The 16,303-nt window shown below is 36.8% G+C and overlaps 1 protein-coding gene across 3 annotated transcripts in view; it reads left to right on the forward strand.

The window, feature by feature from the left end:
• myripa (myosin VIIA and Rab interacting protein a) overlaps window positions 1-16,303 on the forward strand; it is a 22,773-nt gene continuing 6,470 nt past the window's right edge. For 2 of the 3 annotated variants that reach the window (XM_007548507.2, XM_016669656.1), the window contains exons 1-10: window positions 1-223; window positions 1,782-1,955; window positions 6,591-6,812; window positions 7,634-7,770; window positions 11,861-11,941; window positions 12,867-12,964; window positions 13,746-13,826; window positions 14,024-14,167; window positions 14,882-15,017; window positions 15,474-16,021. In XM_007548507.2, coding sequence (XP_007548569.1) covers window positions 1,846-1,955; window positions 6,591-6,812; window positions 7,634-7,770; window positions 11,861-11,941; window positions 12,867-12,964; window positions 13,746-13,826; window positions 14,024-14,167; window positions 14,882-15,017; window positions 15,474-16,021 — 1,557 coding nt within the window. In that variant the 5' untranslated portion in view covers window positions 1-223; window positions 1,782-1,845. The remainder of the gene's footprint in view (window positions 224-1,781; window positions 1,956-6,590; window positions 6,813-7,633; window positions 7,771-11,860; window positions 11,942-12,866; window positions 12,965-13,745; window positions 13,827-14,023; window positions 14,168-14,881; window positions 15,018-15,473; window positions 16,022-16,303) is intronic. The other variant, XM_016669657.1, reaches the window with a different exon arrangement.

Here is a 16,303-nt window from a genome sequence, read left to right on the forward strand (position 1 = left end):
CCTCTCCTGGAAAAACCGGTGGCTGCTGTAATCGGTCCTGCAGCTGTAATCGGTCACTCGCCGACCCACACTTTGGTTTAACTTTTTATTTAATACATACAAGCTAGTACTCATGACGGTCTTATTAAATGATCATTAATGTTTGGCGTTCACTCGCAGACCTGGATGATTGATCGCTGTCTTGTATCCTGTGCTGCCGGGAAGGGACTTGATAAAGAAACCGGTAAGTACTTTGTAAATGGAAAAAATAAATAAATAAATAAATAAATAAATACTATAATGCATGCTGCCTTCACCATATTTCCAAAAAGAGCTCAGGACTCTTTGTTTTGGGACTCACCTGTCTTAATTTCAACAAAATATCTATAAGGACTTCTGAGAAAGTGTTTGATGGCATCAATAATCTCTTTTTTTCTTGGGTGCCATATTTTTTTTTTCAATTCCAGTGGAGAAAAACTTGTAATATTTTTTACTAAATTATTAGAATATCATGTAAAACCTATAAATAAACAACAAAAAAGAATATTTACTCTACAAATTTCAGTTTATTCAGTAGCAATCTAAAAAATAAGTAATTGATGTTTTTTTGTTGTTGTTTGCATGATTTCCAGCTGCAGTGTGACTTTGAGTGTCTCTTATTTTTGAGTTTCTTAAGGGATGTGACAGTTACAGCCCATGTCTTGAATACATTGCCGTATCGTGGTTCTCCAGATAAAAGTCATACATTGCAAATTTCCCCTAAATTCTTGAACAAGTTTTCCTACCTTCTCATGTCTAGTCAAATGTCAATGTTTTTGATGTTTTTAATGTTTTTATCTTTACTTTTTTTATCTATTTATTAATTTCTTTTAAATGGCATTTTAACAAAGACTCTGAGGTGTGAAAATCCGTGTTAAATTGTGTTTTGAATAAAACTCTGTAAATTCCGTCCTGTTAGGTGACGGGGCCTGGATAATACCCGTGTTAAACGGAAGGCGGAGTCCAGCGACGACAGGCGCTTAAATTAGTATGTTTTTATCTTTTTTTTTTTAATCTTTTTTAATCTTTTTCTTTTTTTTTCAAAATCTCTTTCTTACTGTTTATTCAATGTCACATGCTGTTCTTATTTTTTTCTTTAATTATGTAAAGCACCTTGAAATGCCTTGCTGCTGAAATGGGCTATACAAATAAAATTTGATTGATTGATTGATTGATTGATTGATTGATGTCTTGTTGCTTCTGCAACAGTTTCTCCCACAACTCACCTTTCCTTAAATATGCTTGGATCCTGGACTCTGTCAACAAGTAGCTTCTTTACCTGTGATCTTTTCTGGATTCATCATAAGATAGCTATAACATAAAATTACATTTCTGTATAAAAAATAATTTCTTCTGCAAGTCTATTAGAAAATGTCTCCATTAACCTGATAAATTTAGAAATTGAACAGAGTTGTTACTCTGCTCAGAGTCCAGTCTCACCTCTTTGGGAGCTTCTAACAGTTTTCCTTCTCAGAATATTTAGCTCTAGATGCTTTTCTGTCTCTTTTATTATTTTATTTCAAAAACCTGCAGGCTTAAAAACACTCCTTTTACTTGCATCTCTTTATTTTCTGTTTGCATTTGGTACAAATTTTAGGGAAGTAAATGTGTAGCTACAAGGTCCTCAGAACGTTTTCAGATGTAATTTAGTTGCCTACCACAGCCGGTTTATGGCATTTATAATGATGTGTTACAAAAAACTTGCTCATATATTTTACTGCTTATTTATTTTGTGCTGCTGACTTAAATATTGTGTCTTTCGGATGAAAACAACTAGCTGAAGGGTTGCTTGGAAAAGTGAAGCTTTAAAAGCAGCGGCTGCTGAAGATGGGTCGGAAACTGGATCTGACGGGCCTTACAGAAAACGAGGCGGAGCACGTGCTGCAGGTGGTGCAGAGAGACATGAGGCTGCGCAAGAAGGAGGAGGAACGACTCAGGTCAGTCCTCGACTCAGTATCGATTGTATCAGACGGTGGAGTGGTTATTAAAGTTATTTATGTAATGAGTTTCAGTCCAACGCGACATACAGACCATACCAGTGTTATGTTAAACTTAAATATCCTCAGGGCTTTTTTCTTACATTTTAATTGAATATTTTTAGTTTGTGGTCAAGGAGAAAGAAGAGGGTCCTGCAAGTGGGACGTTTATGCTGCATTCAGTTTGTCTTGAAAGTCAAAACTCGGATCTGGGCCAAAACATAATTTTGCATGGAAAAAACCATCAGCAACATCTAATGATCGCTCTGAGGTTTAATACCTCTGGATCTGTTAATCAGATATTAGCTTATATAGTACTATAATTATACTATTTGCAATATAATCCAAAATAATTTATCATCTCCATTTTATGAGTTTGAATAGGACAGATTCATGTGTTTTGGAGCAAGAAGGCATTTAAAAGTTTTACCACAAAACCTTTTGAGCACTGGCTTGCAGATAAATATTTTATTCCTGATCTTTGTCAGTGTTTTATAGAGTTCTTACTGGTTTTTTTAAGTGTGGACTTCAAAACTGACTTTGGAAGTTCTAATTTTGGTGTTTAATTTGACTTTTCCAACCAAAAAGTATGTGAAAGAAAGTTCACATACTTTTTGGCACCATTATAACTTACTTAAAATGGTGTCTAACTAGTTGCTAATGTTGATTTGTGGTGTCATGAGTCTTTCATCAGCTTTTTCTTTATCACCTAAGCAACTCAAACATTTTCTTACATTCAGAGAAATTTTAAACTTGCAGCCACTGAATAAAGGGAAACTATATTAAACATAAGTTTGAGCTGTAGATCAGTTTGCATTCAAAGGCTTTTAGACTTTGGTGGAGCTTTCCTTTGCTTTGTCTTTGCTCCATGCTGTGTTCTAAAAGCAGGGACAGGAAGTGAAAGACCTTCCTGTTGTACCCAGAGCCGTTTCCTCAAAGTAACCATTGAGACAAAATACTCACAAAATTCAGCTGTATTTTGCAGGGATTAAACGTCGTTTATACCGTCGTGGAAAAAAGTTTGTTCTGTGAAACAAAGCACTTTAACATTCTTGTTACTGTTACCTGCAGTTTATTTTGATATCACAACATAATGTACATTGTGCTCAAAGAGGTAGCCCAATTAAAAGCCAGTGGAAAAATGAGATAAGCCTAATGGTTGTTATTTCCGTCACTTTTCAACAGCAAAAGGCCTTCAGTGGAAATTTTCCTTTATAGCATTAAAACAAAAAAAAAAAGATTGTTTGCTTTGGCTCAACAGAAAACATTTGGTCTTTATGCAACAAGCACTCCTGTCTCACAAGTTAGAAACAATTATACAAAAGATTTAGGTTTCATGCAACTGCAGCAAATGTTTAGCAAAGGCATTCAGAGTCTGGGTGTTTTATACTGGTAGATTTTATTGGTGATTTAGTAAAGACTTACAGTAAATAAAGCTGTGCTCCTGGTTCTTGTAGATGTTTAACCTCGTCTGTGATGGGAGGTCCAGAACTTTTCAAAAGATTTGGTTCTTCTGGCTCTGCTCCCTTTGAAGTGGCGGTTCTTACAGGACCCAAATGATTCTTCATTTAATAATACTGAGACTTTTCTATTTTAGCCCAGTTTTGTAGTAATAAACGAGCTAGCTTTTTCTTGCTTTCATAAAATAACATTTGCAAAATTTCATTTTTATGTTCTTGTGCATTTTCTTTTTGAAAAATACATACTCCCTATGTTTAGTATTTTAATAATTTTAAATATCTGAACATAGGGTTTCAGATTTGCTGTTGACCTTTCTGTATAACACACAACACTCTTCTTTGGCTGTGATCATTGTTTGGATTAGTTGTCTATGAAATATGTCAGATTTTGATTCCCGATCAAATCAAAATAATGTGACCTCTTAATGATACAAATTATTTACAGAAGCCTCAAACCTGCATTTACTCTCGGACAGACAGACCATGACAACCATTTGTTAAGTTTTCCCAGTTATTTTTAACATGTTTATTTCAGACTTTTTGTTCCTCATGCATTGACTTCTTTTGACTGCATTGCATATAATTTATCTTTAAAAACCTCTATTTGCTCTGTTTGCAGCAGGATTTAGATGCAGGCAACATTACTGCCACAGGCTGTTCTGAATCCCTTTATACAAATAATTATAATCCTTTCCATGTGTTCAGCTGACGGCTCTTAGTTTACTCTCTGCCATGTCTAACTGTTTGTCTAAATAGCTTTTTTACCATTATAATGCCATACTTGTACAGTTGTATATGACTTATATTTGAGATATTTTGTATCCAAAGACTCCACCTGCTGGGACAAAGTCATTATTTGCTGAACTACTGGCAACAAAGAAGTTCAACAGCTAATCTTGTAGTTATTTAACAGCCGTGATCAGACATGCTGATCGTTGAGATGCTGTTTTAAAAAATTGGCACAAGTTTGTTTTTTTTTTTCTTATTGTGAAATTTGCTTGTTTGGAAATTATTTGGTTTGTAATTTTGTCAAGTTTTTTTATTTTGTAAATTGTAAACAGGATATCTAATCATATTTTGCCTTCTCACTGAGAAGTCGTTTAATCCTCGTTTTCTCCTCAGAGTAAAGCTCATTGGCAGAAGGTAAACACAGATTTGATGCAACATTGTTTTTGATGTAAATGAATTATCACCACAGACGTTTATGGAGTGAATACAGTTGCTCGACTCTGCCCTCTATTGCTTATAAGCGGCAAAGCAGGGGCCTTTTTTCATAACACAAAGCATTTAAAACCATAAAACTCTTGTCCTCAGTAAGCAAATCTATAACATTTTTAAACTCAGACTCACTTTTTCTCTGTGTTCACTCATAAAAACAGATTTGTTAAATGACTATTATGGATGGTATGTATAATGTCTCTTCTTTCCTACATCCCATACGGTTGAAAATCTGTTTGATGTTAATGTGTGAAAACAGAGCTTTGCAGCATGTTCCGTATATGATTTACCATTCGGATGTGTGACCGTTGTTGCTTTCTGTATTGCAATTTCCTTCATTGCTCCCCGTGCTTGTTGCTTCTCTGTCTCGCTGCAAACATCTCCGTCTTCCTTGCCTGAGTGTGCCTGAGAGCGTGATGTCTGAGGGTTATTTTTATCAAGTATTAGGCTTCAGTAATGGACAGGCTGCTGCAACCGTTCCTGTGAGAGCCAGGCGTCTGAGGACACCATTAAAATTTTATAGTGTTTGGGGGGGTTGTAAGTTTATACTACAGGAATTTCTTTTCTTGATCATAAGAGGGTTGCATTGCTTTGTAATGATCCCTGATCATTACAGTAAATGTTGATAAGAATGATAAACAAATAACAAAAAAAAAACTGAAAATCCTCCTTATAACCATCTTTATTGCGCTTTAACTGTTTCATCTGTTTTCTCTTAAGCTCCAGAAAAACATTTCTTTCAAAAACAACTTTAGAAGAAGTAGATTTTTCAAAAACTGTAAAGTTTAACGAGTTTAAATTAAAAAAGCTAACTATAATCGACTTGTTGTTTTTTTGTTCTCCCCTCATCTTGTCAGAGTTCATCAGTATTCAGCTGTAATCAACCGTATATGATTCAGTCATGGTCGGCGCTCCTGCTGTTCTAATTTCTTTGACACCCTTCCCTCTGGTGCGACTTGCACCAGTTTGTCGCTGTCTGCAATCATCTCTCAGGCTCATCTTGTTAATTATTCCATGAGCTCAAAGTCTCGGTTGGATACCTTTGCTGCTGTTTGAACATTTTTGTTTAAGATACTGTTTGCTGGAATAAATAACTGTCAAAAGCATATACTGAATGCATATGTATTTTTCTTTCACATTGCAAATCTTTAGTACTTGCACAGAAAGTGGTTGAAGTGCACATAGTTTATATACTCAAAGTAAATAAAACGTTAAATAGTTTTTAAGTTAGCGATAGTTGAAGAGTTTCGTCTTTCATTTATTTCAGGGTATCAAAGGCTGAGTATTTACATGACACAATGACACACTTTCCATACTTTTATTGGTTAAAAAGATTATGTATGTTGTTCTATCCAATAAACACATTAAAGTATTTGTATTTAATATAACCACACTACTTACAGAATATGTGGACATTAATAAAAACATATTTTTTAAATATTCCCATTCTGCTGTGTATGTAACTGTGTTGTGAGAGTGAATGCTAAATGTTTGTAGTCTGCCATCTATGAGGCTTTTATACAGAAACAACATTTCACCTTAGCATACTCTTTGAAATTCACACACAGCTTTTAAAAATGATGAGTAAAGAGCTGGTGGAAAACTCAAATATTTATCCTTATTTTCTTTTTCGTTAGCATGTGACACTAAAAGCTGACTTAATCGTCACTCATACTGTTAAACAGTTTAACAGACTGGCATTTATTTGGTCTGTTTCATTTCAGTTGTTCAAAAACTGAGGGTCAACTTGGGGTTAAGTCTATAATCACTCCATTAGTGTCTTATCCACCGAAACAAACTCATCCTGCACTCACACACGCAAACATCTATGCACCCAACTGTACAGCTTTTTTCCTCTCTCTTTCTGCCTCCAACCATCCTCTCTCTCTACCTCTCCTCCATCCCCTCCTCCCCACAGTGAACTGAAGCAGGAGCTGGACGAGGAGGGCAGTCGCTGCCTCTTGTTGTCGCAGCAAGCTTGCTTCAACCAGCGCTGCTGCATCCGCTGCTGCTCCCCCTTCACCTTCCTTCTCAACCCCAAGCGCCAGTGCCGCGATTGCCGCTACAACGTCTGCAAGGCCTGCCGGGTCTACAGCAAGCGGGACAAAGCCTGGCTCTGCTCCGCCTGCCAAAAGAGCAGGTAAGGTCAGTGTGTGTGTGTTACACAAGGAGGTTGAATTAGACATGAGGTCCTGACAGCGATGTCAAAAGTTATCAGGGATGATTTAGGTCTAAAATGAGGCATGTCAGCAACATTTCCAAAAGGACTGCATGTAAAAACAAATTGAACACAAACACAGGGTAAAGTTGTCAATCACAAGAATCTACAGGCTTTCCCTTTTTTAAATATGGTAATGAAATGTTTAGCAAACAATGTCTGGTGATTGTTCTGGTACCAAAAAGACCGAGTAGCCATAAAATATACTCAGGTAAGAGTCGCACTCCGTCAGTATGTCTTTAATCACATTTAAACACGGTAAAAGTATTTGGTCAAAATAATACTCAAGAATTGAGTAATTGTTGGATAACATCTGATTTAATTGAAAAAAATATGCTCAAAAAGACAAAAACATAAAATTGGGAAGGTATTTTATAGAATAAAATAAAAAATCTGTAAAATGAAATAACATCACTACAAAATAACAAATTTAGGTAGAATAAACAAACAATTATTTTTGGTAAATTAGTATTTTCAGTACATAATGCATCTGTTACAACAATGCAAAGTATTTCCATTGATGAGATATAATGTTTACTGCATTATTGCTTTATGTCCAAATGGCTGATCAGACATAAAATAACATGAGAACAAGGAAGCGCGTGTAGCTACATACTTCTCAAATCAAGATTTCTTCATTTTGTTTGCATATATGTGGATTGATTGTCCTTTTTTGGGTAAAAAGCCTGATAAAGAAAAGTATGTGACTTTTTTTGAGCATTAAATTGTTGTTTGTCTTTAAGGTTGCTGAAGACGCAGTCACTCGAATGGTTCTACACAAATGTGAAGAAACGCTTTAAAAGGTTTGGCAGTGCGAAAGTGTTGAAGACCCTCTACAGGAAACACCTGGCCAGGCACAGCGCTCTTTCAGAGCTTACCGGTACGTTTATTCACTGAATAGAAACCCATTCACATATTTTCTGCAGGCTCTAAACTATCTATAAGCTTTACTCTCAGGAGAAGGAGACCATGTATTATCGTCTATGGGAGCTTATATAGCCTTTAATTTGCTTTATATACAGTAAAAAAAAAATAGAAACCAGGATTAAAATATTTTCTTTCAGCTCTTTTAACTCCTGCAGATCATTTTGCCTATAATCTGACTTCAAAATGGTCTGAATATAAGCATGAGTCCAAATTAAAGCACATTAACACAATGATGCCATAAAATGGATGAACTAGATTTCATATCCTCCAAATGTTACAAAAAATAATTTATGTTACAAGTTTCAGCTACATTTGGATTTTACTGCATGTTAGTAATTTCATTTATTTAATTTCATCTCTAATTTTTTTTTACATTGCTCTGATTTATTTCTGATGCAGCGCCATCTACAGGCTGCTTGAAGAACTACAAGTTAAGTTTTAAGTTTTGTTTGTAGCTTTCAAACAAAAATTAAATACCAGTGACATCAACCTCAGTCCAAATCAGAAAAGAGGTTTCATTAAAAGCTAACAGGCTTAGACAGTCACATTAACAAAAGAGTATAATAAGAAATAAAAATATGTGCAGTTGCTGCAACTTATCCAAAAATTATGTAAAAAATTTATTTTAAAAGATTTAACAAAATTGGGCAAATTTCAGTTTGATCTATATTTCATTAATTAAATTAATGTTATTTCTAATAAATAAATATAATTATGCAGTGTTTAATTGCTACAGTTACTGACCTGCAGTACCTGCACCACAGAAAAGGCAGTGCAGTAACTGGTGACAACATAGAGAAACAGGGACATTAACAAATGTTTCAAAAATAATGATGAGAGCGGAACTGAGCATCTTGCAATCTCAAAAATCAGATTTATTTTTCAGTCAGTGAATGCACCACTCTCAACCACCAGGTTACAGCAACACTTTTCAATGTCGACTTTGTGCGACTGAACACAGTGTTTCAGTAACTAAGGTGTTTAAGATTAGGTGAAAGAAAGAAAATATTCTGACTTTGGAAATGTTGACAGTCTTTAAATACCAAATTTAGATTAAGGATCGATCTTCTGTGGTGATTAGATGGTAACTGCTGTTCCGGTAATCGTTATTCTCTTCTGATTTGTGCATCTCAGCAGAATGGAGTAACTTACTTGGGTTACAGATGAAATACAAATAAAATCTTGAAATTAACCTTAAAGAAATATCTAATTGTATTCATTTTAAACCAGGCTAAAAGTGATCAAATACGCAGCATATTTCAAACAATCAGGAACTGAATATCGCTGAGTGAGTGAAGAGTCATGAAACATATTTCTTGATGGAAATGTGAAGGTCATTTAAACTATATGTAGGAGCTGCTGGAAAAAATAAAAAATAAAAATTTAGACTTTCCAGTTACTTCTTCTTTATTTGCTCCCAATGCATGCAGATTTTTTTATTATTATTCCTCACCTTTTAATGCCATCCATCTAAAAAAAGCATTATTTTTTTCACTTGCTGGGTGTTTTTGCCTATTTTGTCCCGTCAGTGACGGTGATGAAAAGGGGCTTTGGTTTCTTATGTAATGAAACAAATTCAGTCAAAACTCCAGGGAAATGTTTTCAGTCAAAGCCAGCCATGGCTGATTGAGGAGCTTCGCAGGAGGCAGCCATGCTGAAAAGAAATGTATTATACTGTACACTGTTTCCTCTAACAGCATCTGTTCCAGCATGTAGATCTGGCCAGGGGCAAAGCCGTAGCACATCTCGGCTCCATTAGGCCCCCAGTCTCTGATCTGATTGAACTGGCAGAGGAATTTAGAGCATTATGTGTGTTTTTGTGGAGGAGAGGTCGCTGGCAGCACATGATGCAGAGCTGTGGATCCTGTGGGAGGATGACCGATGTGGGCTGACATCACGCCACCCCTCCTCTGCCGTTTGCAGCTCATGCTCTGTAACACGCGGGGTCATGCATTTTCATTTGTTTATAACTGACCTGTGCCGAAAACAGTTTCCTCCCCCTGTAAAATCCGAGCAGCACATTATGACTCAGAAAGACGTCGATTGCTGCTCCCGGTACGTTGCATAAGAGCAATCGGAGCCGGATGAACGGCATCAGCAGTGGTCAAGTTGACATTCGGAAACTGAGCAATCCTGAGTCTTGTGTAACGTCTGTAACAATGACATGTTTCTCCTGAATACTAAACTCACTGAATCGGGGCTGCCTACAGACATCTCCCTCTGAAGACTAAATCAAAGCAGCCTCGCAAATACAGCATGCACTGTAAGAAAATGCAATTTACATTTCACTACATGTAGTACTACTCTATTAACATTTTATCAGTACTACGGATTTAATTTGACTGAAGTTAAACAGCATGTTCCCACAAAATAAAATCCTGTATCATTTATATGTTTCGAAGGAAATGTAACTTTTAGGAAACTTTTTATTTTTCAAAAACAATAGCCCAATAATAAGCTTCCCCAGTACACATACATTTAATTTATTAGTGAGATTATGCTACTGCAACAAAAGATACATTTTGTTTAATCCTTTTTAATAAATCTTCACTACAGCCTCAGTATATTTGGCTAGCATATTAAAAACCTCGGTTGCAGAAACTGGTTTCGGGGTTGCAGTCACTTTCAGCTGCTGCTTTGCTCATAAATTTGCTGTATCTATGTTTACTGGAATCAAATGAGGTCAGAATCTTTAAATTATACAGCTTAATAAACAAAAACCTGCTTGCACAATGAAAATACAAATATAAATCCTCAGTTTTACTTGATTCCACAGAAGAGAGATTATGGAGCAGGAAGTAGGAACTATGGCTAAGATCTTGTAATTTTCATAAAACGTTCAAACTTAACATTACTTTGTTGGATTTGCCGTTTTAAAATGATTGGCAGGGGCTCTGTCCGCCACTCTGTACTTTCAGACAGGAGTCTGCTGCAGACAGCTCAAGTCTTCCTGTAATGCCTCACACGAGGCCCGTCTAATGCACTTATGTCACCACAAACGGTTGCATTGTTGCAGGAATATTTGCATGACGTGAAAAAGAGCTCAGAAAAGGAAATACGAAATTGTGAATTAACTCTGTTATCAAATAATTCTCTACTACGCTCATTTACAGTTCAGTTCCAGTGATTTTCCTTATTATGTTGTTTGTTGTTGTTTTTTTTTTTTAAAGTTTGTGTAAACATAAGAAACTTGCCTGTAATTTTAAAGTGAAACATTAAAGTAGAAAAGCCAAGGCACCTAAATGTTCTTTTTTTTTTTTTTTTACCTCACTTTGTCACATTACAACTCCAAACATCATATTTTATTGAGACTGCATGTCATAGTGGAAATAAGATGGTAATACAATCACATGTTTTAATTTTTTTTTTGTTGCTATTTTTCACCATACTAACATGAAAATTGATTGGCTTTTCTTTTGGGGTTTATTTTTCTCAGCTTTATTGAAACAGACATGTTTGCCTGTTTCTCTTTTCCAGCTCAATCAGGTTGGCTGAACAGTAACCCAGAACATCAGTTTTCATGTCTTGCCAACAATTTTGGAACTGGCTATTTCTGGGTGATGTATTGCGTCAGCTTCCAAACACACTGTGAGTCTGTGTGGATACGAGTTAAATTTTTACCTCATCTGACCGAGGAACATTTTCCTCAGGACTCCCTCTGACTTTGCTTCAATAGTGACTTTCTTCTTACATTAAAATTGTCCATAGCATAAAATCTCAAATAAAATGCAGTGAGGTTTGTGGTTGTTATGTGGCAAAATGTGAAAATGCAATGAACTAATAACACACTCTGTGATAAAGAATGGAACCTGGGATACACACGTTCAGACACATGTGGACAAACATGTTATTATAACCTGTGATGTGTCATGCTATCTGAATGACATGAATGAAAACCAGGATTTATCCATTTTTATGTCCTTAATCCTTAATCTTATTTGAAGGTTTAGTGTGATGTGGTTTCTGGTTAAATCCCTGCCTGCAGTCCGTATGATGTCTGTCTTTTCACACACTTGACTGTCAACGTCTGTGTGTGTCTGCAGACGGCAGCGCCTGCGATGAGAGCACCTGCAATGAGGGCAGTGTCTGCGGGAGCGACTCAACTTTCTACAGGCAAACTGAAGGTGCCAAAATAATTTGATAAATCTCGACTCATGGCTGATTTTAGAAATAATTGGTTAAAGTTAGGCAGTTGATTTTCATTCACAGAAAACGGCATGGTTAGACAAGACAAATGGCATTTCTATCATGTTTATCATGATCTATCGAGAAAGAAGATGGACTCAAAAGTTTCTGTTTGACTCAATGAGAAAGTCTCATGTATCGAGATTTCCCTTAACAGCGACATAAAAATCAGAACGATGACATAGACTGATGTTTGATTAGCTTTCTTTCCACTTTCAGTTGTTCAGTGTGTTACAGTGGGTGTCAAAAATCAGAAGATTAGCTTTCATAGTTATCAGCAGTTTGTATTTTTCAAAGAATAAATCAGTACAGTCAGAATAACTAACTTTATTAGTTAAGGTAGACTTCACCTTACACAGTAAGGAGTACAAGTTTGAACAATTAAACATTTAATTAAGAAATGTTTTATCAGCTGTTTAGTCTAACAGTTTATAACAGAGTTATGTTTCTTTTGGTGCAGCGTGGTTGTGGGGGTTGTTACTTAAGAGCTTCAAGTTTTGGAAAGGCTTTCTTTTTTATTACAGCAAAGAAATAACACAGGAATGAAATGGCTCTGATGTTTGTCTTAGAATCTGAGCAGCATCACAAACAGATGCGTTGCTCCGTATGTTCCTCTGCTTTGTCCTCACTTTCCCCTACTCTGCCAGTTCACTGCACTAACAGGAGGAGTGCCTGCAAACATAAATGAAAGGTTGTCGTTACCCGACGGCCATGTCTCTGTTTTCACAGCCACAGGAATGAGGAAGCGAATATGAAGTTGGCATGCACTGGGCACGCTGCACACATGTGTAGCAGAGATATAAGCTGCTGACGGCTTTTGTTTCATTCATGTTTGAAGGATCACGCTTTTGTGTTTGTGTTCAGAGCACAGCGTGGCAGAGACGCTCAGTGTGGCCCTGCGGGTTGCAGAGGAGGCCATAGACGAAGCCATTTCTAAGGCCGAGTTTGACACCTCGACTCAGGTTGTTCACATTTTCTCCTAAATGATCTGTTTTGGGATAGAATCTTAAAAATGGTCTTTTTATCGATTGTTTTTTTTTATGATGGCTGTGTTTTCAAAAATATCACTATGTAATGCACATTAGTGTCATCAGCGGTCTTTCCAATGTGTCATAATCTAATCTGACATTGTATCTGCTTGCTGTTGGAGTCGGTTTGGATCAGATTAACTGAAACAATCAGGATTTAGACTCTGCTAAATGGCAGTCTGAAACTACAGGACTAACAGTATGAGAATTTGTGCTGTAAGAGTTGCTTTTACTTAATTTTAGAAGACTACTCTTAACATGGCATCCAAAATGACACAGTGCCTTTCAAAAGTATCCATCCTCTGTAAAAGCTTTCAGATTTGATCAGAATTCAAACAAAAATTGTGACGTCTGTTATTGGGATTTTATGTGATAACAGTCAAAGAAAGTTTAGTGCAGTTTTTGAACCTAAAACTCTTGTGTCAGACTAACCAGTCTACAACTCACTCTGGTCATTGTAGAATGTTTTGAACATATTTCAACATTTAATCTTCTTATAAATGCTTATTGTATTACATTGTTCAGACTATCTCTAGGTTTAATCCTTAAGTGCGTCTCTTGTTAAGCGCCCCTCATCTAATCTGCGCTGGAATCCCAAAGCTTCTGAGTTCAGCGCAGAAAATATGTGCGGCGTATAAATTTGGGGAAGTAACCGGCTTGCTTTATGCTAATGTTGGGCTCTAAAGCTTTCTTTATGACGTCTGTGTTTTCTCAGGAGAGCCAGAATGAAGCACTTTATTTACGGGAGCACAGAGGAGAGCTCGTCGAGGAACTGGCCCAAACCATTGTGGAAAAAGTAAAAGCAGCTTCATCGCATCTAAAAAAGTTTATTTATCCTCTGTCTAGGAAGCTTATGAAAACTGAAATAAAAAGCAGCACAGAAAGGTTAAAATTTTACCCCATTAACAAGATGAAAATGCACAACTCGTTTGCCGTTCCTTCTGCAGTCAGAGCTGTTTCCTAACAGCTAATCTTGTTTTCTTTGTGTGTAAGATCATTAGCAGGAAAAATGCTTTGACTGAGATGAGGGCAGAATATGCCCATGGCTGGGTTTCTGAACACAACACTGACCCTCATCATCGTCATTCTGCCTGCGATCAGCCCTCTGGATCTCTGACACAACAAGCAAATCTCTGGGTAAAGAACTGGTGTTGTGGAAATTAATCTAACACTATTCTTTGGTTTATTTCTAAACCAATTATTATTAGTTATCTTAAGGGCCTGAAATGCAGGATGTGCATAGCAGTCATTGGTACCCTAAACAGATGCAAAAAATAATAAAGTTTTTATTATTTTCTAACTAACCCGAACTCTAAACTTGTTAAATTGATAAATTAGGTGTCTGTTCCAACAACGGTAGTCAGATTAAAAAGACCCTTCAAAAATAATAACCGTTAAACAGGTATTGAAAATAACTTTTACTAAGCCTTACTTTAAGTCAAGTATTTTTATTTGCTGCAAGAAGAAGAATCATAATTAACAGAAATAAAGGATGGGAAACATCTGTCTTTGTGTAAATAGTACATACATAATGTGCTTCACTTAGTAAATTGAGTTACTGAAATAAACAATAAACTAATTTATTGAATATGATTTTAGTATCTAAGTCACAAATATCAAAATGGACACATCTGGGTTCCTGATTATCCATATTTTTTAGGTGGCTGGGTGTCGGTTTACTAACTAAAAGAAAAACTAAATGTATATTTTTCCACAATTAGCCCTTGTAGGATTGTTAACTCACACTGACCTCTGCTGGTGAAATGAGCTCCTCTAAATTAACAAGTTACAACAAAAGCGAAAGACAAATACACAGAATTGTGTTTTTCGGTGTCGCCTATCTCTTCTCAGAGATCACATTCAGCCTTCACGCTGCTGGATAACAACCAGCCAGCTCAGAAACCAGACGTCACCAAGGCCTTGAAGAAAGACGGCGGTGCATCGGCCATGACAGCATGGAAGAGTGTGGATCGCCTTGACAACTCTGGTAAGAGGCGACTCACACAAGCAAACAGCGTTGAAATGTGGCAACAGTTCTCTTTTTTTTTTACTCTATTGAGGATATCAAACTTTTAAAAGATTAAAATAATAATGTAATGTTTAGTGTAAATACTTATCAGGTCTAAAACTGATCCATCCATCCATCCATCCATCCATCCATCCATCCATCCATCCATCCATCCATCCATCCATCCATCCATCCATCCATCCATCGTTTTGTAAAAACAAAATCATTATTTGCACCTAAAAATTTGCAAAGATTTCCTGACAGAAGAATATTTACATATTTAAATATTTAAAGCCTGAGATTGGCTGAAACATCTTCTTCTTAATTTGAGTCTGAATTAGAATCACTTCTTGACATGAATAATGTGCAGGAACCCTGCTTGGTGGACGTGTCTCTATTTTTCTTGCTTGTCTGAATGCAAATGTATGTCTTCAGTGCTAAAGAGCCCAGATGGGAACTGGATCGCCCTGCAGACCACCCAGCTGTCCCGGCCTGGCCTCCTCACTAAGAGGAAGAGTCTGGTCTACAGTGCCTTGGAGCGGGAGTCCGGAGTGGTCTCTGCCTATGAAGGCCTGGGCTCTGACAGTGAAAGCAAATCAGAGCCAGACAGCAGCCGGGGTGCTGCTCTGCAGGAGATCCACAAAAAGATGATGATCTGCGGCTCCGCCCAGCATGATTCTGGTGACAACATCGTGACTCCAACACGCCACCAGGGGAACAAAAATGATCCGTTTTCAGACTCTGAGGGGAACTTGAAGCACAGCAAGCCTCTGATAGCCCTCCTAAAGCGGAAGATGCCTGCGGAGTTCAGGAAACCTTCATCCCGGAGAACCAGCATCATTGATGTAGACTTTAACCTTAAAGTAGCAGAGAGGGAGAAGGATGAGCTCAAGGTGTCCGATGAGCAAGAGGAGGGAAAAATCAGGAAATCTCGGAAAAAGAGGAGGAGTAAAAAAGAGTCAGCAGCGTTTTCTCCACCATCGGTAAGAAGGAAAAGAGACTCGACGCTAAACAAATGAGATGACTAGTCACTTAAGCTGCAGAATGATCCCATAAGATTATTTAGTTTAACTTATCTCATCAAAAACAACAACAAAAAGTGAGATTACACAAGAGATAAGAATTATTAAAATAGGCTAAAGTGTTGTATTTTCTCTGTTAAATAAATGAGTAAACCACAATCTGCAGGGACAAAGATAAAAAGACTTAAAGGCAAGATCAGAACTTTCTACTATCATGCATTCCTAGTTCACACCTCCTTGTAT

The sequence above is a fragment of the Poecilia formosa genome, unplaced genomic scaffold (genome assembly GCF_000485575.1).
Source record: "Poecilia formosa unplaced genomic scaffold, Poecilia_formosa-5.1.2 Scaffold27, whole genome shotgun sequence".
NCBI lineage: Eukaryota > Metazoa > Chordata > Actinopteri > Cyprinodontiformes > Poeciliidae > Poecilia > Poecilia formosa.